Source organism: Malus sylvestris, chromosome 4, assembly GCF_916048215.2.
Source record: "Malus sylvestris chromosome 4, drMalSylv7.2, whole genome shotgun sequence".
In the NCBI taxonomy this organism is placed as follows: domain Eukaryota; kingdom Viridiplantae; phylum Streptophyta; class Magnoliopsida; order Rosales; family Rosaceae; genus Malus; species Malus sylvestris.
In genome coordinates this window covers 26,700,501-26,723,275 of record NC_062263.1, presented here as the reverse complement: position 1 = coordinate 26,723,275, position 22,775 = coordinate 26,700,501, and the positions used below count along the sequence as shown (strand labels likewise).

The following is a 22,775-nucleotide window of genomic DNA, read 5'->3' as shown; positions in this document are numbered from 1 at the left end:
CATTTTCCATGCACCGACTGAGTTGGTGTTGGCCTTTTATCAAAAAACTAGTCATCTATTTGTAACAAAACGCGAAGTAAAAAAAACAAAAACTAACTGAAGTAGCTCACGGGTACATGGTGCACTATTGATCGCTAAGCTTGGCACAGAGTTGTTAGATTTGATTAGAAAATGAATGAGAACCCTAACTTTGATCGTAGAGTATAGTTGATGACTGGTCTAACTTCAGCAGAGCCTCCAAATTTTAATTTAGTGAGTATGAATTAACATGCCATTTATACTTTAGGGATAAACTGCAATTTTTTTCTGTTAAACACAGAATGCATGCATCCAATTGATTGACCAAGAATTTTTTCATAGGAAGTATATATGTTTGTTTCTCCCATATCCAACCATGAGGGCTCATGAATTAAGATCATCAGTATAAGTGATTATTTTTATTAGGAAAAGCTAAGATCATCAGAATACGATGATAAGTTTTATTAGGAAAAGCCTATTAAACACGTAAGAAATACTAACGAAAAGTCTTTAAAAAATTTAGTTTTAATGAAAAATGACAAATAAAGGTGTAGTGAATAGTACCAGAAAAAGGTAAAAATAGGATTTTTCGTTAAAAGTAAACAGTACCGAAAATGTTTCATTAAAACTCTCTTAAATGACTAAGTTTAAACCAATTTAATAGTAATCCAGTAATTTGTTTCATTTGTCCATCAACTAGTGCAGAAGTAAGGCTAGGCCGAAATTCAAGTTTCGAAAGAAAGCATCAACATGTGCATATGCAGATTGCAAACCGGAATAGCCCAAGCAGCAATTTCGAAATCACAACAACCAAAACAATAACAAGACGAGCAGGATCTCACCTTATGAGTGAGTTGTAACCACCACGTGCAATATAAATGAAGCTGCTGTGCAGCAATGACATAGCGTCAGGGTGGGTCCCACGCTTATATATTTTTTTCCCTTCATCTTCCTTTATCTTGAAATTTTTTTTACTATGACCAAAAAATGGATAGTACACTATGTGTTTTTATATAAGTAGTAAGAAATTTTATTTTTTAAGTTATTAATTTTTTAATGCATGTATCCCACCATTTGTATAATAACATATGGTATACTACTTTGTGTTCCAATCACACTAAAAAATCTCTTATTTACCTATGAGATCCAGCTGTTCAACTTTCTTATTGAACTTTTTAATCTTGTAGTCCCTAAAAAGATGCCCCAATGACCGGATCCTTAAGATTTAAGAACCCAAAAAAAATAAAAAGGTAAGCGAAAGTGCTGAAGTGAAGGGGGAAAGGAAAGAAATAATAGAAAATGAGGGAGAAGGTACATCCCACGTGAAGAAGGAAGAAAGGTGGTAGACAGATGATGCGTGCGGCAGTATATCAGGATTAGGGTAGATTTAAAAACTAAAATATGAGTTTTACTCTCGAAAGTTGGAGTAGATCTAAAGAAGAAAGCAAAGCCACAACGTAAGGATGATGTGCATATATTATTATTACGGGTAATGCTAGGGCAATTTCAGGCCACCCATTGCGCTCCACTTATGAAATCTTCGGTCACGGCTATGCATCCATGTCATTAGGCCTTCTCCACTTATGAAGTAAGATTCTCTAATTCTCTTTTTTTTCTCCTCCTTCTTCGTTTCCTATTTAAAATAATATGATTAAATCACGTTAATATTTTATATTAATTTTTATAGAAAAGGAAATAAAATATAAACTATGAGAGGAGGGAATTGAAGAGAATGAAAAGAGAAGGGGAGAGAATTCTGATCCCCACTTATACCTCTAAGTCAATTCATTGCTGTAGCTGGCCTCTTTAATTTGCCTCTTCAATGCTCTGCTAAGTTTGAATGGAAGAGGATCCTCTCCTGAGCTCAGGATGAAGATCCTCCTGACCAGCCCACCTGGGCTATTCAAATTTAATCCAACGGTTGTAATTATTATAACTTTTAGAGGGTCTCCCTATTTGGAACCGTTTGATTAAATTTGAACGGCCTAGATGGGCTGGTCAAGAGGATCCACATCCTAATCGCAGGAGAGGATCCTCTTCCGTATGTCTGATCCCCATCCTGAGCTCAGATGGATTTTCAATGGTAAAAAATTTTGAATTAGAATTTTGATCTGGACTATCCGATCCACAAATCAATGGCCCATGTTTTCCCCCCCAAAATTTATAAAATAAAAAAAAGGCACAACGGTCAGAATTATCACCGTTGCCCACATGTCAACTTATAGGCTGTTGGATTTGAATATTTTTCAAATCCAACGGTCCAGATTAATTAACTAAATTAAAATTTATAAAAAATTGCTAAAAAATACAAAAAAAATTAATTTTTTTGTCTATAAATACATAAGCCTCATTTTCCACCTTACACCATATTTCAATATTTTCTACACTTTCTACCAAAGCTTTCATATAATTTTTGAGAGAAAAAATGACTTCGTGGAAGCTTATTGAAGATGTTACATAATCTGAATGTTGGGTTCACACTACTCATGACCCGATTACGGGTAGTGAGATGGATAAGCGAGAAATGTGAAGTAAAATTACGAAAGCGTTTTGCGATGTACATGGAAAAGACGCCAAAAGTAGTCAAGGTCTTCAAGGTCGTTGGAAAAAACTCAACGCATCATTTACTTGTTGGAAAAACACCATCTCTCATGCTTTCAGTAGATACGTGTATATTCTTATTTATTTTTATTAATAGATGTAATTTCTTATTTATTATTAGTACTTTATGTAATTTCTTATTTATTATTAGTACTTTATGAAATTTCAAATTTATTTTTTGTACTTTATTTAAACACATCAAATAAGATTACATAAACTCACCAAATAAACTTAAAAAAAACATACTAAATAAGATTACATAAACTCACCAAATAAACTTAAAAAAAAAACACCAAATAAAATTACATAACCTCACCAAATAAACTTAAAAAAACAAACTAAATATGATTACATAAACTCACCAAAATAAACTTAAAAAACAAAAAACAAAAAACAAAAAAACACCAATCAAATTTACACAACCTCACAAAAAAAAAACACACTAAATAAAATTACATAAACTTTAAAAAAAATACACTTTATTCTTCAACCAGAAGCTCATTTTAATTATCTTCACCTTCTTGCAATCCCAATTGGTGCTCAATCAAGTCATTCTAGCGGCTTATGTGCCAGTATGGCTCTTGCACTGAAGTGTACCGCTCAATGATTCATTCATTGTAACGTCCATCCCGTTCCAACGGCTCGTGTTGCACGGGATCTTCGGTTCAGTCATGAGTACAGTAGATACGTGTTCTTGAGTTGTTCATTGCATCCAGCTTGTATTCATTGACATCATCATAATCATACTCATCTTCCACAATCATGTTGTGGAGAATAATACACGTCATCATGATGGATCGAAGAGCCTCGACATCAAACATTCTAGCAGCAGCCCTAACAATCGCCAAACGAGCTTGCAGGATACCAAAACAACGCTTCACATCTTTCCTACACCCCTCTTGACATTTTGCGAAGTGTGTCTTTGTCACTCTGTGGATGTGGCACTATTTTGACAAACGTTGACCACCTTAGGTAATTGTCGGTTGCAAGGTAGTATGGTCCCTCCTATTTATGGCTATTAACCCAATATGTGCATCTCGACGCTTTTCCTTACAGCAGTTCGTCGAACACTGAAGATTGAGCTCCTGGAACACTAAAAAAGCATGCCAAATCCATGTATCCAAAATAATGCTTTTGGCTCATTTTCTGTCGTCATAAACTCATTGCGACTCACTTGGACAGTTTTTCCAAGTCCAGTGCATGCAGTCGATGCTTCCAATCATGCCAAGGAAGCCTCAGATCTCATCCTTCCTCAGAAGCATTCGCATGTCCCTTGGCGTGGGTTTCCGAAGGTACTCATTGGTGTAGAGGGCTTCAATTGCAGAGGAAAACCGCATCAGGGACTCCAAAATAGTTGTTTTTCCCATTCTCGCGATCTCATCAACTTGATTTGCAGGTGCTATATATGCAAGCATTCGCAAAGCAGTCGTAATTTTTTGCTTAGGAAGAAGACCTAGAACATGAAAAATATCCTCTTTTTGCACAAAGTATGGATCATGATTGCAAATAGCACTCATGATTTTGTCAAACAAACTTCGTTGCATTCTAAAACGACGTCTAAAAGCACGATCAGGGAATACGTTGTTGGGAATAAAATAGTATTCCAAGAGGTCTTTACCTTGTTTTCCCCTTTTTCTAATGAAGTTTGCAGCACGTCTGGGTTTGGCTATCTGACCCACAACTTTCATGACTCAGCGGGAATGTGAGGCTATATGCCTTCTAAGGTCATCATCGTCATCCTTCTCCATTACAAAAGCCTCATCTTCACCTCCACCTTCATCAAGATTGACCAATTCTTCCTGTTATGCCAACAATCTTTTCTGTTGCTCCTCAAACTGTTTATACACTCTCCTTGAAGAAGACATTATAAGAACTCAATATTCGAAAACGATGAAGAATGATTCTAAGCTAAAACGAAGGATTAAGTTTGGTGTGAGGATGGATGTAGCGATGTAGGGTTTATATGGACAAAAAAAAAAGAAAGGATGAGGTTGTGGGCAATGCCACGTGGCACTACGTGATTGGTTGAAAATCTTATCAAAATTTTGGCTAAATTATTGTAAACAGATAGTGACACGTGGCGCGTCGGGATTGGTTAAAAATCTTATTAGAAATTTATCCCCAAAATAGTACGTTTAGATAATGACATGTGGCGTGATAAGATTGGTTGAAAATCCTATCGCAATGTTGGTTAAATTATTGTAAACAGATAGTGACACGAGACACGTCGGGATTAATTGAAAATCTTAGCGGAAATCTATTCACAAAATAGTAAGTTCGGATAATGACACATGGCGTAACGAGATTGGTTAAAAATCCTATCCGAGATTAAAACTATTTATTTATTTATTATTTTAAAAAAAATTAATAATATTTTTAATGGGCTGGGTGCCAGCGCATTTTGTAGGGATGAAGATCGTTTGCGCCAACGTATTTTTTAAGGGTGAAGATGCATTTGGCCTATGACTGTTCATTGGGGTCTCACTGTTCATCAAGTAGATTAAATGAGGCGAGTGCTGGTGCATTTTTTTTAGGGTGGAGTTGCTCTTATGCAAGCCTAGCGTGCAACACCCTTGACTATTTCGGGCCGGAACTTTACACCCCCACTTAATAATTCAACCCAAAAGGTGGTTTTAGTAATCGATACGCCAGTACGCGTGCATGGATCTAGGATTTTAGATAATGATTGTGCAAAATAATAATTAAGACACTCTCCAAAGAAGATGTCAAATCTTAAGTGAAATGCTAAATGATTAATTTGAAAGTAGAAGTAAACTCCAACCGATATGTCAATCCTATATGGATTGACATGAGTTTTCATATGTTAAATTTGACATATGAGAAAATGTGATATCAAATAATTTATAATTATTTTATTGTGTGAATCCTATTAATGCACTAATTATAGATCTTAAATTTTTTTTTAATTGGTCTTACATATATCATTTATAATAAAAAAATATATCGGTTGAAAAAAGAAAAAAATTGATATTATCACGTCAGTCATCAAATTAATATTTAACATTTATCTTTTGACATCTTATTTAAAAATGCTCTAACAAACTATATAAGTTCACATGAAGCCATACGCTATCAATAGTCAAGTGTGCCTCGTTCATACAGAACATTGATCGATGGGGCACGTTCGCTACATCTCCACAACCACTGTTCAACCCACACTCCAGAACGAGTCCACTCAGAGAATCGAGTTAACTCCATGGGATTTGCAGTTCATCCTATTCGGCTACAGCCAAAAGGGCCTTCTCTTCCACAAACCAAAACCCAGTACTTATGACAAGTACCCAAACAAAAGCTTGATCCAACACCTACAAACCTCCCTCTCACTCACGTTGGATATCTTCTATCCCCTTGCTGGCCGTCTTGCCATCACCGAAAACGAAGACGACAACACTACCTCCTTCTCCGTCGATTGTAATGGCGCTGGAGCTCAATTTGTCCATGCAGTTGCTGATGGTGTCACGGTTGCCGATATTCTCGACCCGGTTTTGGTTCCCAGTGACATTGTTCACTCATTCTTTTTTTTTAATGGAGTTTTGAACTATGAAGGCGTGTCGGAACCCTTGCTTGCTGTGCAAGTAACCGAGCTGTTTGATGGCATTTTCATCGGTTGCACCACGAACCACTCTGTCGTTGATGGGTCAACATTTTGGCGTTTCTTCAATACTTTGTCGGAAATCTCTCGGCGTACAGAAACTAGTACTGAAAATTGTCGTAAAATTTCGCAGCCACCTCCCATTTTTAGCCGTGAGTTTTTTGACGGCGGAATCATTGATTTCCCGGTTCGAATTGCAAACTTTCACAATCAAGTCCCAAAAAATAGGTCTCCCGCACTATCCGCCCCCCTTCATCAAAGAATATTTAATTTTTCCAAAGAAAAAATTGCTCAACTCAAAGCCAAAGCCAATGTCGAGATGGGCACCACCAAGATCTCATCCCTTCAAGCACTACTGGCTCATCTTTGGTTATCCATTATCCGCAACAAACATATCAATCCCGACCAAGAGAGCAAGTATACCTTACTAGTAGGCTTAAGAAAAAGATTCCAACTGCCGTTACCTGAAGAATACCTCGGAAATGTGGTTCAATTTGGCACGGTGACATCCACTGTGAGCGATCTGCTCGAGCACGGACTAGGCTGGACGGCTTGGGAGATAAACAAGATGATTGCTTCCAAGACGAAAGACGAGGTGAGAAAGTATTTGGAGGAATGGATAGAGAGTCCACAACTTATCCAACTGAATAATTTGGCAAGTGATTACTCATTTGGGACGGGAAGCTCACCACGGTTCAATATGTACGGTAATGACTTTGGTTGGGGAAGGCCGCTGGCAGTTAGAAGTGGCGCAGCCAACAAGTCCGTGGGAAAGTTGACTGTAGCTCCTGGGGCTGAAGATGGAAGTATTGAGTTTGAAGCTTGTTTGTCACCTCAGACACTGCAAGCTTTGGACGAGGACGCAGAGTTCATTGCCAGTTTGTCCAAATGAACTTTTATTTTTAGGATTTCAGTTTCCTATTTTTGTTTCTTTTGCTTTTTATGTGTCATTTCTTTCTTAATTGTCCTCCATTTTGAAGTAAAATTGTTCTAGACCATATTTGAAGCACAAGTTCCAAAAAAGATAAAATATGGAGTCTCAGTTAGAGAATTCCATATACGGAGTCAAAAGGAGCCGGACTCCAAATTTGGTAGTTCCCACTTTATTATTGGAATCAAATTTGTAGGGAAAATTTTATTTGAACCCAAACAACCTTACTCTACACTCAACTTAAATCTTAATTGTGAATTGTCTTCTTACCCTTATTGTCTAATTACCATCAAGTACAAAATGAAATTAACACAAAAATAAAAAATTATCAATAAACCACCTCCAATAATCAAACCCTTATCATTACGCAATAATTTTTTTACGTTCTTGTTTGAACCCAAATTTACACCATCGACCCAAGTAATCAAGGTCGTTCAGTAAGCATGTTTCTACATCGTCAATCGAAGAGTGAAGATAGAGGGATAATATTATGAATTTTATCATAATCATTATTCATCATTTTCTTATACGGCGGAATAAATGGGATTTTCTTTATCTCCAATGAAAACAACAACAACATAGTTCGAATTAATTGTGGTTATGTGAAATACCGTGCAGCATTAGATTTCTATCTTGCATATAGAACCGTGGGGAGCAATTCCACAATGTAATGGGATGATTAGCGCATTGAGATGATGTGGGGAATAACCAAAACAAGGTGATGTGATAGGATCATGGTGGTTTTGCAGATAAAGCAAAAACCATTAACCATGTGTTTTAATAATCATGTATGCGTGGATAAAGCATATGTGGATGGGTGAAAGATTAGGATTGACCAAGCAAGAGTTGGTGATGGTTACGGTACCGTCTAACAGGAAGTAAAGTTCCAAGTGACATGGTCTCTTTTGGGCATGCAAAAGATAACAATTGAAAAGCAATATGTGGGGTTGTTGAAGGAAAATATTCTAAGGAATATTATTTTGATAGCCTGGATGCCGCGGCAGATAAACTTCAACATGGCTAGTAAATAGTAATATAAATGCATGAGGCTGTGCATCATTCGAGAGGCCCCTTGAATTCAACACACAACTACTCTACGCAAATTCTCTCAACAACCTTGAGACCTTTTCCTTTTCTTTTTTCGCCGACACACCTTCAGTTTGGATAAACAGCACTGTGAATGCAACCGGTGATATTTTCAGTCGGCATAGATAGCATTGTCACCGTAGAACCAGCCGGTCTCACATCATCTTCAGTCGGCATAAATAGCATTGCGTCGATGGTGACTGGTTATCTATCCAAGTCTCGGTCGAAAAGGATTTCCGAATCCTTATTGGTCGAGGTCATGTCATTAGTCTTCTCGGCGAAGTGAGGTGTTACAGTTTATTAGGCTCGACACATTGCACGCCGAGTTAGTTTATGATTGGATACTCTCAAGTGGGATTTAGAGTTCAGCATTCCAACGGCCGAACCACGTTTATTGTTAAGACATATATCCGCTTTGAGTATTTGTGCCCTTACACTTTGGTGTCGATTCGGCGTGAGTTTACTCAAACGAATACCATCACTGTGACCGAATCTGACGACGACGATTTGTGAACTTCGTAAGAATAATAGCCTTGTCTTCAGGTTTGAGAACCCAAGAGGCCGAGACATGTTCCTTCCTCGATCGCAATCGCAAGATGCAAAAGTCGGCCGCGCACTCAACACAACATCAGCATATTTTACTCCTCGGCTGAGCTCGGCCGATGAGTTGGCACGCCCCGCATTCAACCGAAGGACATAGTTAGCTCATAAATTACTTGGCATGCGCGCCACGTAGGCTTGGTAGTTTTTAGGGTCAACAGTTCTATTTTAGCCAAAACCCTAAGACGTTTTCAAAGAGAAAAATAAATTCTTTTTGACGAATAGATAATAATTTTGAAGTTTTAAATAAAATATGAATCAATTATGTTAATTTTTTATTTGATTTAAATTCTTTTTGTTTAGGTTTTTTAGTAGCAGTTGTATACTACCGGCAAATAGGCTTGAAATCAAGGATAATAAAGGTGGGTGATGTATTTTTGGTATTTTGATTTACTGCCACCACATGTTCTTGGTTTTTCAAAGATCCATATATATGGCTAATCGTCTTAGTGATAGTGTCCCCATAAATATATGTAAGAACCAAACCTTTTTTGTTAAGAGGAAATAGCCTTCACTCGAGCAGAAAATTGAAATCAAGGATTATTGAAATGGGTAATTATACTTGGTAAAATCTCGTCGAAACAATAAACTTGTCTGGAGCACCAGGTGCGAAAGAAACCCACATGATACATAAACATCTGCAAATTAAAAAATATTTTGAATACCTCAAGGCTTCGGTTGGTTTGGTGAAGAAACAAAGCAATGAGAATTATGCAACAAAAGAAGGATTAAGAGCGAGACAAATATGTAAGATATGTTGTTCTCTTTACGTCTCGAATGAGTTGTAGAATACTCATTTTGTGTTTTTATTTTCTCAACGGGTGTAAAGATAAACTTACATACTGAATTGAGTTTGTGAGGGTAGTTTAGGTAGTAAATTCAAAGAGATTTGATGGTCTAATTAAAATTAATATGGGTGTAGAGAGTAAGTTGGGTGTAGAAATAGATTATATGGGTTCAAATAAAAAATTCCAAATTGTAAACTCCTGCATATGGTGGCCGAATTCATCGGAATTGCCATGATCTCCAGCAAGGAAAGAATGGGGTTGATTGGGGTCGAGGGGTGTGGATGAATCTAGATTGTACATTCATCACTATGGTTCTCGGCCTCTCACTTTTTGGGTCGAGGAACGGCGTGATAAGGGTTCACTTTTCTCGGAAGTCGAGGCTTAGGGGGTTGGTACGCATGGCAGTGGCAACCAGGTGATTGACGACATTTATGTAAGTGTTATGTTCCAAACTTTAATTTCAAAATTCATTATACTAAAAAAATTTAAAATTATGGTCAATAATCTTAATTGGTTTCTTTTGTTTGTAGGCTTATACGTTGCAGCATAAAGACAAGTACCTTGCCAACCTCTCCAGCAGCAACTGGACATGCCAATGAAAGAGTTGACACCTAATCCAGAGGTGTTTCTACAATTGCTGATAAATAAGGATCGGCGACGAAAAGGCAAAGAAATATGCGACCTAGGAACAGGTCGAGTTTAGGACCTCAAGAGATTTTATTCATCTAGTTGTCAGACTACAAGCGAGACGTCTTTCAGAATACAACAATAGAAGATGGATTTAGCGGTTATGTGCCAGTGAGAAGAAAGGCTAGAGAATAAGCTTAAGCAATGTCAACCTCTGGCATTCACATTCCCGATCATCTGAGCGACCTTCAGCCGCCATCCCACCAGCCACCTCAGCATCCACTTAGTTAATATATCTCATATCACCGTTTAGTATTTTTTACATGCAATTGTACAAATATTTCATTTTAAATATAACTAAATATATTTCTTTAATATTGTGATTTATTTTAGCTTTTTAGAATAACATAATTATAAATAATTTATTTACTTAAATTAAATATTGTTTTGATTTCAATTTTTTTAAAAATATTTAAAAAACCTTGCCCGACGTTCTTGTAATTTTTTTATATATTTTTTTAAATTAAAGGAAAACTAATCAAAATGGCTTGAAAACTTTGAATTTTAACAAAAAATCCTGCTATAAGTTTATTTAATGGTTAGTACAAATCCAACATTAAACCAGCCCAATAAGACTAGGCCAAGCAATTAGTTTCCAATTTTACTCTTGACTTCTAGACTTTGCTAGTTTAATCTTCTATCCCTTTCTTGATCTCTAGTCTAATCTCTACTATCGTTTTTATTCTTAATTCGATTCCAATTTAACCATTTTGCAATTGAATCAATGTCTCTCTCTCTCTCTCTCTCTCTCTCTCTCTCTCTCCACCCAATATGCGTTTTTGTACGCTGTGACAATTTGAGCCTTGAGGTGCCCAAGCAAATATACAAAGCAACTCCTCCATTGTCAAAGAGAAAAGAGCAGAGGGACGAGGAAGGGTGGCCACCCCTCTACTTGTCGGAAATTGCCACTGAGAGTGAGGATTCAGCCCCTCTGATCTTTCGGCCCCTCCGGAATCTAGGTTTGCAACAAGGCATTAAGGCTGCGGCGTTTAATTTATTTAATTTTTTATATACCCAAGCCCCTCTAATATTTCTAGCATGAATTGTGGTCATCTATAGAAGGTTTGCTGCTGCACTTCAGCAATATGCCGCCCATAAGCTGTAGGAAGTTAAAACTTAGTTGGAGAAAATGAGAGATAGCTAGAGAGAGAAAGAAAATGACCAAGATAGAAAGGGATGATGAATGTAGAGAACACGTGGATTCTAGATAGTAGTTTTTTTTTATTTTAAACATGTAGATTCAATAAAATATTGTGGTCTAATAAATTGATTAATTTGATTTACAATAAAAAAATAATGATTTTCGAAGGAAAATTATTTTTTTTGTGTCAAATATCTGTTGGGACACAATTTTTTTTTCAGTAATGCTATTCTTACCACATTAATATACCACATTAGTGTACCACATTATGTGACATCTGATGTGGCTGTCCACATCATCTAAATTAATCATAATTTAATTTAAATTAAAAACTATTTAATAAACCAATAATAAATAAATAAATCTGGAATTAAATGGTGTTTGTGGCATACGAGGAGTCTTCTCATTCCTTCCTTCCTTTCTTCCCCGTTGCTTCTTTCTCTAGTTTCTTCTTCCACGCCATTTTTTTTGTTTCAGCCCAGATTTTTTCACGTTAGTGTGGATACCACAATCTCAACTAATTCTCATACGACAAAGATTCATCGATGATCCCCTATTTGGATAGATTGTGATGAAGAAATGATTGGTTTTTGTGTTTGGGTAGGCTTTTCGATATTTTGGACTGTCAAAGAAGGGGAGTTCAAGCGTAAGATTCGCAGTCCAAAGTGCAGGATGGGAAGGGTAAAGCTAAAAATTAAGGGGTTGGAGAATACAAATGGGCGTCAAGCAACTTATGCTAAAAGGAAGAACGGCATCATGAAAAAGGCTAATGAATTATTTATACTGTGCGACATTGACATTGTCCTTCTCATGTTTTCGCCGATTGGAAAACCTTCGTTGTGCAACGGCGAAGGAAGGAAGGAACGGGGAAGGAAGGAAGGAAGGAAGAAACGGGAGAAGAAGCATCGGGGAAGGAATGAAGGAATAAGAAGACTCCTCGTATGCCACAAACATCATTTAATTCCATATTTATTTATTTATTATTGGTTTATTAAATGGTTTTTAATTTAAATTAAAATATGATTAATTTAGATGATGTGGATAACCACATCAGATGCCATATAATATGGTACACTAATGTGGTATATTAATATGGTAAGAATAGCATTACTGTTTTTTTTTTTTACCAAAAAAATAGTGTAAAAATGTAATAGGTTCCACTGGTGCCAACATTATTCAAATATGCATGGTTGGAAGATGTGAAAGCTATAAGGTAGTGTACACGCTTCTTATATTGGTTTTAGTATTATTAATTGTAACTTCTTTTGAAAATTAAACTAAAATAACATCCATTATTTCTATAATAGAACAAAATAAACACTATTTTTTATATTATAGCAAAATAACCACATTATTTCCGAAACTGAACCAATATAACCTACACTATTTCTGAAATTATAACAAAACAGCCACACAATTTCTGAAACTGAACCAAAATAAACACACTATTTTTAAAACTAAACCAAAATAACCACATTACTTTTAAAATTGAACCAAAATAACTACACTATTTTTGGAACTACTGCAAAATAACTCACATTATTTCTGAAACTAAACCAAAATAATTCACACTATTTATGAAACTAGAGAAAAATAACTCACATTATTTATGAAACTGAACCAAAATAACTCACATTATTTATGAAACTGAATCAAAATAACTCACATTATTTATGAAATTGAACCAAAATAACTCACACTATTTATGAAACTATAGCAAAATAACCACACTATTTTTGAAGCTGAACAAAAATAACCGACACTATTTTTGAAACTATTTCAGGGAGTTGGGAGTTTGCGAAGGGGGTCCTCCTCTCTAGATTTGTTGGTGGATGATGTCTGAGGGAGTCTGCGAGGGTTTGATTCCTCCAAAATTTGTCATATTCGTCATTTCGTCAATGGTGTTGCTTATAGACTGGTCAAGTTGGCCTTAGATTTTCCTTCTAGCTTTCATTGTTTTGAGGAATCCCTGGATTTAATTCAGGATATTCTCTCGGATGATTGTATGTTGTCTCCTTAACATTAATAAAACCGCTATCATTTCTTTCCAAAAACAAAACTTTGTTTTTATTACCAAAAAATCACGTTCCACCAAGAGTAAGAAAGAAGAGAATTGATTTTAACATGAAAAGAGGAAAACAATTTTCTAATTGATTTTGAAGAATTTCATTCCGAATAAAACTCAATCCCAAAATATATATTTTTACATAATATGATATGTAGAAGCAAATTACTTTGTAGACATTGTCGATCCTTGATCTGCTCACTTTGAATAAGTATTGTGCCCTAAATTAATTTGCCTAATACTAAGCCTGAATCTAAGAAACATGGACACAATTACAAGTCTAGAAAATTAGCCAATTCTTAAGTAAATTCATGTTTACAGAAAGACATAAAATCGAAATTATAGTTCTACCAACGTGTTCTTGAATTGAAATAGGAAAACCCATAGTGATGCTACCAACCTTTTCAATTGGACATTTTTCGTCTATATTCTCGATTCTCCTTCTAATCCTGCAATGTTGCACTATAATCAGAACTATCTACTTCAACTCTGAAATAATCAACCAAATTATAAATCGGATAACCGTTCGATTCACTTGTCCAAATTCTCTTATTTAACTAAATAGTTATCTATTTATTGAATAATCGTTAACGATTTAGAATTTGGTTGATTTTTGAAAGATTAGATCCTTAAAGTGACACAAAAAATAACAATTTGGATCATTTTGCCATATTGCACGGCGGAAAGAAAAAAGAAGGTAGAACGAAAATAATCAAACTAACTAAAAAGGTTACGAAGTTTTTTTTTTTTTAAGCTTAATTTCAAAACAATTGGCAGTTGGTTACTAACCACCATCGGTGATCTATAAAGGAACCTCAATAACCCTAAAAAATATAAAAAGGTGAGCGAAGGTGTCGAAGTGAAGGGGGAAAGGAAAGAAACAATAGAAAATGAGGGAGGAGGTACATCCCACGTGAAGAAGGAAGAAAGGTAGCAGAGAAATGATGGGTGCGGCAGTATGTTAGGATTAGGGTAGATTTAAAAACTAGTATGAGTTTACTCGAAAGTTGAAGTATGAGTTTTTTTTTTTGAGTTTTACTCGAAAGTTGAAGTAGATCTAAAGAAGAAAGCAAAGCCACGATGTGGCATGTGGGTATGCTGTGCATATATATTATTACGGGAGAAAACGAGAGAGAGCTAGAGAGAGAAAGAGAAGGACCAAGATATAAAATAACGATGGATGTAGAGAACACGTGGGTTCTAGAGAGTAGTTTTATTATTTTAAAGATGTAGATTCAATAAAATAATGTGGTCTAATAAAGTGATTGATTTGATTTACAATAAAAAAATAATGATTTTAGAAGGGAAAAACCTTGGTTTTTTTGTGTCAAATATCTGTTGAGACACGAATTTTTTTTTTTACCAAAAAAATAGTGTAAAAATGTAATGGGTTTCACTGGTGCCAACCTTATTCAAATATGCATGGTCGGAAGATGTGAAAGCTATAAGGTAATGTATACGCTTCTTATATTGACTTTAATATTATTAATTGTAACTTCTTTTGAAAATTGAACTAAAATAACATCCATTATTTCTGTAATATAACAAAATAAACACTATTTTTGGATATATAGCAAAATAACCACATTACGTTTAAAATTGAACCAAAATAACTAGACTATTTTTGGAACTACTGTAAAATAACTCACACTATTTCTGAAACTGAACCAAAATAACCCACACTATTTCTAAAACTATAGCAAAATAACCACTCTATTTTTTAAACTGAACAAAAATAACTTAAACTATTTCTAAAATTATTTCAGGGAGTTGGGAGTTTGCGAAGGGGGTCCTCCTCTCTGGATTTGTTGGTGGATGATGTCCGAGGGAGTATGCGAGGCTTTGATTCCTCCAAAATTTGTCATATTCGTCATTCCGCCAATGGTGTTGCTCATAGACTGGCCAAGTGCCTTAGATTTTCCTTCTAGCTTTCATTGTTTTGAGGAACCCCCAGATTTAATCTAGGATATCCTCTCAGATGATTGCATGTTGTCTCCTTGACATTAATGAAATCGCTATCGTTTCTTTAAAAAAAAAAAAAACCTTTGTTTTTATTACCAAAAAATCACGTTCCACCAAGAGTAAGAATAAAGAGAATTGATTTTAACGTGAAAAGAGGAAAACAATTTTCTAATCGATTTTTAAGAATTTCATTCCGAATAAAACTCAATCACAAAATATATATTTTTTCATAATATGATATGTAGGTGCAAATTACCTTGTAGACATTGTCAATCATTGATCTGCTCAATTTGAATAAGTATTGTGCCCTAAATTAATTTGCCTAAAACTAAGCCTGAATCTAAGAACATGGACACAATTACAAGTCTAGAAAATTAGCCAATTCCTAAGTAAATTCACGTTTACAGAAAGAGATAAAATCAAAATTATAGTTCTACCAACGTGCTCTTGAATTGAAATAGGAAAACCCATAGTGATGCTACCAACCTTTTCAATTGGACATTTTTCGTCTATCTTCTCGATTCTCTTTCTAATCTTGCAATGTTGCACTATAATCAGAACTATCTACTTCAATTCTAAAATAATCAACCAAATTATAAATCGAATAACCGTTCGATTCACTTGTCCAAATTCTCATATTTAACTAAATAATTATCTATTTATTGGATAATCGGTAATGATTTAGAATTTGATTGATTTTTGAAAGAGTAGATCCTTAAAGTGACACAAAAGATAATAGTTTGGATCATTTTGCAATATTGCACGGCGAAAAGAAAAAAAAGGTAGAACGAAAATATTCAAACTAACTAAAAAAGTTACTAAGTTTTTTTTTTTAGTTTAATTTCAAAACAATTGACAGTTGGTTACTAACCACCATCGGTGATCCAAAAATGAAGCAATAAAGCTTGCTTGTAACAAATTCAGTGTGTACAGTATCATTTGATGGGACTTGTTCAAGATTTCAAAGCAAGAGTTCAAAGCGATATATATGCTCAAGGAGGGGTGGGTGATAGAGATTTTTACCATCTGTAAAATTAGGAATAAAAATATTTTAAATACTTATAAAAATATAAGGTTATCGTAGTATAACAGTTCTAGTAAGATTGTTCTTCATAGGGATTGAATGAATAATTTATGTTAAATCAAATATTAATTAATTACTTAAAACAAAGTTTTGGAAAAAGGTGATTTTGTGATTTCAAATAATGAAAACGAATTTAATAGAAAATAATTAAATAAAGTGACAAAATAAAATAAACTAAATGAAAACGGTTTTTGAAAATTAAATTGAAAAAGCGTAGGGTTCCGCCTTTATATTAACAATCTTATGTAGTTCTTCCAATTACTTATGAATTACACATGCATATTTTGAAGATTAGATGCCTAATATATGCCTACTTGGATCCCCAACATAAAGCATATACCAATTCAGATCAAATCTAAACATGCATAACTCGTTAAGTTTTGTGAAATCTTTTGAAAAATCATACAACCCTTAAGACGTGATATTCATCTTAAGTGAACTTGCACATATTAATCACAAGAAACATTCGTCAATTTCAGGGAAACCAAATACTAGGAAACCAAATACTAGAAAATATAACCCTACCTAGAAAATGTCTTAGAATAATACTAGGAAACCAAATAAATTAAAATAAATTAGGAAACATAATCCTAATCAAATATGGGAAATCTACCCAGCCACAAATCAGCCACGTTTTTTGATTTCCAAGGCTCCAAAACAGGCCCAAAATGGCTAGAATTAAAGCTTGAGATGTCCTGAATATAATTGCAGAAGGTCTTGAACCCAAAATACATCATTTTGGAAGCAAAAAAAACCAAAGAAACCCAAAACGTCAGTTTGACAGCACTGCACGCTGCTCCTTTATTTCATCGCCATAAATAAACCGCTTGGTAGAAAATTATGAAACTTTGAAACAATCAAGTCAATAGACTCATAAACATTTTTCAATTGGAATCACTCCAAAATTCATTCATTTGGTCATGTTTTGCTCAAGAGGAAATTGAATGTCCTACATTACAAATACATATCAAAGTATCAAAGTTCACACAAAATAACCAATAAATTAATACTAAGATCAGGGTAAAATATATAGTACAATATGGACTCATCAGTGGGCACGGGCCGGGCCAGGCCCAAATTTGGAGGGACCGGATTGGACTTGCTTAAAAAGGAAACGGGACGTGCTGGGCGGGGTATTGCAAATCTGATCACTGGAACCAGACCTAACCTGGCCCGTTTCAAACGGGCCTGTTCGGGATTGGCCTATAGGTCCACGAGTCCTCTTACTTTTTTTTTTCTGTTTTGATCGCCTTCCAGACTCACCATTAGGGGTGGGTTCAAAAAATCGAAAACCGAACCGAACCGAAACCGAAAAAACCGAACCGAACGAAAAAACCGAACCGAATTGAAAAAACCAAACCAAACCGAACCAAAATAGTTAAATTAATATTTTTTAATTTTATTTATTTAATTATTTGATTTTATTATATTAGAATATGATACTTCAGACTACTGCTTTGGTAGGACTTGTTTGCTTTCCAATTCAAATTGTCTTCTCAGCTTCTCCATCTACAACAAAAATTAGAACTTATACCATTACATGCAATATTTCTAGTTTATATCATTAAGTGCAACACATATATAAGAACACATATCTCAACTGCACTACAGTTGATTAGGGAAAGCAAACAGCGTATAAAAGTCTCGTGAGTTTATTAAACACTACGAGATCAAATACAAAATTCAAACTTTCTCACCTATGGCCAAGTATAGTAGCTTCCGTGGCCTAACAATTTTGAAAAGTATATCAATATATTCAAAAATATTGATGAACACCCCTTCAAAATTTACTGGTGGTAGAAGTTGAACACATAATGTAGAAATTATATTATGTAACCACATATATGGATAAAAAAAAATTCGGACCATAAAGATAAAGAAAATATCAAAAATTGTTACCTAGACAATAATCAAAATAAATAGTATATTATAGAATGTTTATCTTATTGCTAGTGAAGAATACATGTGTATATATATATATATATATATATATATAGAGAGAGAGAGAGAGAGAGAGAGAGAGAGAGAGAGAGAGAGAGAGAGAGGAATGAATAAGGTCGTACTCCATTATCATCGTCTAAAAAGAAATCTATTTACAGTTAAACTTTAAACCCAAAATATTTATAAAAAAAAACCTTTATGTTATAATTCTAGTTGAACTTTAAATATTTATTTTCATTATCTTTAAGTCTAGTCAGAATATTTATGTTATGATTGTGTTGGATATGTTAAAATTTAAGATTTCAAATTTTTTCATTTTTTGAAAAAAAACCGAAACCGAACTGGAAAAAACTGAACAAAAAAAAAACCGAACCGAAAAAAACCGAAAAAAAATTGAACCGAACCGATTTGAATCGAACTCACCCCTACTCACCATCATCCAGATCTTCAACTCGGTCTTCGACATCAAGACCCTCATCCGCTGCCGCGCCGTTTCCAAGCAATTCAACTCGTTCGTCCCCCATACAAACTTGCTCATCCTAACCGTTGACTGTATTATTTCCTTCGATTCAGACTTCGACTTGGAAAGCAACGACGTTTCGCACACATACAAGTAAAATTTACAGAACGACAAATTCAGATTGGTACAAAACCATAAATCCAATTCACCAAGAAAATTATATTTTCTCGGTAACCAAATAGAAAGCAAGAAGGGAAGTACATGTAACTTACGGTGTCCCAAATCTAGAGCTTGATAGGACGACCATCGATCATTGGAGCTCCGAACTCGACACCGATGGTAACATCATGCACAGGCTGGAACCTCTTATCCGTGAATTGCAACAACATGCAAGATTTTCAGACACCTACAAATCCAAACCAAAAACCCAAAACTGAATTGTTTTAAAAGCTCAATTTTCAAACAAAACAAACAAATAAAATCAAGAAATATAAGAAAGCTATGGATTGGAGGAATTGAGACATGTGTCGCCGATGATGATGTATTTGAAGAGGTAGTTGTAAGACTCCATCCTCAAATCACTCCAGGACCTCGTCTCGGCCAAGCTCGACTCGACCCAGACCCGTTCTCAGAATTCGCCAGTCCAGATCCTCCGCTCATTCCACCACGTTTGAAACATCTTGATTGAGCTCCCGTTAGGCGATCTCAGGTTCGGGAGGGAGCAAAAATCGACGAAGCTGCGCAAATCGGAAACAAAGGCGTTGGGAGATTGATAGGGAGGAGATTGAGAATCGATAGATCCGATAGGTGTGAGAAATCGTAGACAGAGGTGTCGAGAGAGAGAGATCGAGAATGAGGAGACTAACTAGAGGAGAGCCTTCGAGAAGGTATGAGAAAATATGAGAGGAGTGGGAAAATGTTACAAAAGGGCCAGTCCGGGACCCTGTTTTTCTATACTTCTGGAACCAGCCTGCCCCTAAAATTTCATCGCCCCGCCCTGCCCCGTTTCTCTTATTAAAAATTTGGAACCTGCTCATACGCGCCTCGAACCTTGATTACCTACCCTGACCCGCGGTTCCTATACCCGTTTTCCCACCCCTATGCTCAAGTCACAACTAAGTATCCGGGCTCGTTTAGAAGCGCTTTTAAAATAACTGAAAGCGTTTTTGGTAAAAATATTTTTGAAACCAATCGTTAATAAAAATCCAAGTGAATCTTAAAAAAGCATTTGAAGTGCTTTAGTAAGATGCACGTATTTGATGCTTCTTTTAAAAGGCACTTGAATACTTTTGGAACTCAAAATCATTTTCACAAAAAACGCTTTTAATCATTTTAAAAACACTTACAATAAGCCCTCAATCATCCAACACGCTTATAATTTTGTTACCCAAAAATACAAAGCAAGTAGTACTACTGTAGGATGGTGGCATTGTGCTATCAAAACAAGGTGGATGAAATCTGAAGCCCCTTAACAAATAGGTAGGTTGGCTTCCTATCTACATAACGCCCTGATACAAAGTTTGAACCTTTGTCTCTAACAATTTGGATTTAAGAACACATAAAAACCGCATATGTATGTTAGGTCAATTGGTTGATCAAAGTAGAGTGTTTGCCGTCTAAATTCAAGTTCGATTTCTTATTTCTCTTTCAAAATTAGAGTAGTTTAGAGTTAAGCTATCGCGTTAAGAAACCATGAATTCTCAATGGTGTATCCAATGACAAAGTTGAAGCACATAAAGGATTTATTTGGAACTGTTCTTGTAGAAAACACGTAAGTGCTATTACTGTAAAGACGTCGAAATTTTTATGAAAAGTTCAAGTGCTTCTTAAAAAAACATTTTGAAGCTTTTACGAACAACACTCTTTTACATTTTCCCCCAAACAAGAGAAGGGCTTTTACGTTGGGTTGTTCATCAAATGAGATTGAGTTGGGCTTTTATAAGGAGTTTAAGGGCTGAGTCAGAGGCCAATATTTTGGGCCATTGACTGACCGACAGGCTCGCATGGACAGATCACTCTTGGGCATAGAATAATTGAAAAATGTTACTTTATTCTGCTCCAGATACGACGTCGCTTCTGGTGGTCTTGGACTCTTCGGCATTTATTCCATCGAATCTCCGGTTAATCATATGGATCTATTTGTTTGCTGAGAAAATCGATGGAAAATAGCCAAAAAGTACTGACCGAGAAATTCTTCTGTATTTGTTTGGTAAAGTGATCAACTAACTCTAATTTCTTCCTCCAAAACCCTTCGGTCGAACCCAAAGAAACCACAAAGGGATCATCAGGTTCTCTCTCTCTAAATTGCTTAGAACTTTTGTGGTAATGTTTGTCATAGATACCACTGTATGTATATAAAGGAGTAAATGTGTTGTAATATTTCTGGGTTTTGCTTGAAATGAATGACGGATTGTTTTTTTCTTTATGTTTGTGTTAAAGACTAATTCATTTGATTATCCTGGGGTTTTGGTTGTTATGAATGAGGGATTAATGGGTTTTGTTTGCTTAGTTTGTATGCGAATGCATTCGTTGTTTCGTGTACATCTGCGTGCAAAAAGCAATCTCGAACGTGGAATATAAGCGCATTGTGAAGGACGTTTCAACGAATGTGTGTTTCAAAAGTGTTGGTTTTGTGTTAATCTCATTTATATTGAACCCAGATTCACGGAACTCAAGGCCGATACCAGTCCCAGCCGATTTTGTCAAATTTGATAGTAATTCAGGAGCCTCCTTCTCCACCACAGCAAAGGCAGCTTGATAAGCAGCACTGACTTTTTTCCCAGGCTTCAACTCACTAATGGCTGCGTTATGGGCCGTGAAGAGAACTTCATATGCCTTGCTCTGACTGGAAGTAGCATCGATCAGAAAGGTCCTAGCAATATTTGAGCAGTAACTCTTGTAGCGGGACCCAACAGCACATATGATCGCACTAGCAGAATCATAATAAAGCAACTAATCATTGCTAGCAGCACTGGGTCTGAGATCAAACTGTTATACCATCTTGGGTAGCTTGTATTCCTTCCATGCAACTCACCCTACAGATCCTTCAATGGATCCCAAATTTGCTAGAAACTTGAAGAAGAACTGCCCTATAGATTGTCCGGCGATCGAAAGACTGCTGTTTCATGTTCTGACACCACATAAGCTTGACAATAAGTACTATACTGATTTTAAGAACCACCAGGGCATGTTTGAATTGGATCAAACGCTTCTGACTAGGCGGTCGACGGCCGGGATTGTAAGGAACAATGCCATATCTGGTGCTGCATGGGCTATTAAGTTAGGAGCAGCCATGGTGAAAATGGGATCTATTGATGCCCTCACAGAAAAACAGGGCGAGATCAAGAAGAACTGCAAGGTTGTCGATTAGAATATCTGGGAATTTTATTGGCTCCAAATTTAATAATAACGACATTCTTAAAATAAATATATGGATACAGGATAAAATCTAAATCTAAATTGACACAATAATATGTCACTGCGTAAGTGTATATGGTTAATAATGCATATCAGTAACTTCTTACCTTCACCAATATTAATGGGAAGGATGAGTGCTGGTAGGACTCGCTCAAAAAAACATTAGAGGGACACAAACAACTTTTGGGAAATAGAACTAGAGGGACACAAACAATAACGTGATTACCAAACATGGGAAAGCAAGTGAATTCTCATTCCCAAATCTCATTTTTCACGTACCAAACGTAGCCTGATTGTTATTGTGCCCCATTTTTATTTTTTGATTAAAATGTTGTAACTGTTGTAGACATAATTTACTGAACAATTATGAAGGTCATAGAG

At 35.6% G+C, this 22,775-nt stretch overlaps 2 protein-coding genes across 2 annotated transcripts in view; one reads left to right on the top strand and one right to left on the bottom strand.

Moving 5' to 3' along the window:
* The window catches only part of LOC126618503 (shikimate O-hydroxycinnamoyltransferase-like), a 38,639-nt gene that overhangs the window by 9,646 nt on the left and 6,218 nt on the right, over positions 1–22,775 (bottom strand). The window lies entirely within an intron of this gene.
* Positions 5,740–7,352, top strand: LOC126618502 (uncharacterized acetyltransferase At3g50280-like). Its single transcript, XM_050286594.1, has one exon. The coding sequence runs from the start codon at positions 5,754–5,756 to the stop codon at positions 7,122–7,124; it is 1,371 nt and encodes a 456-aa protein (XP_050142551.1). The 5' UTR covers positions 5,740–5,753; the 3' UTR covers positions 7,125–7,352.

Excerpts from the sequence above, each read along its gene's own strand:
- LOC126618502 (XM_050286594.1), top strand. The coding sequence starts at position 5,754 with ATGGGGCACGTTCGCTACATCTCCACAACCACTGTTCAACCCACACTC.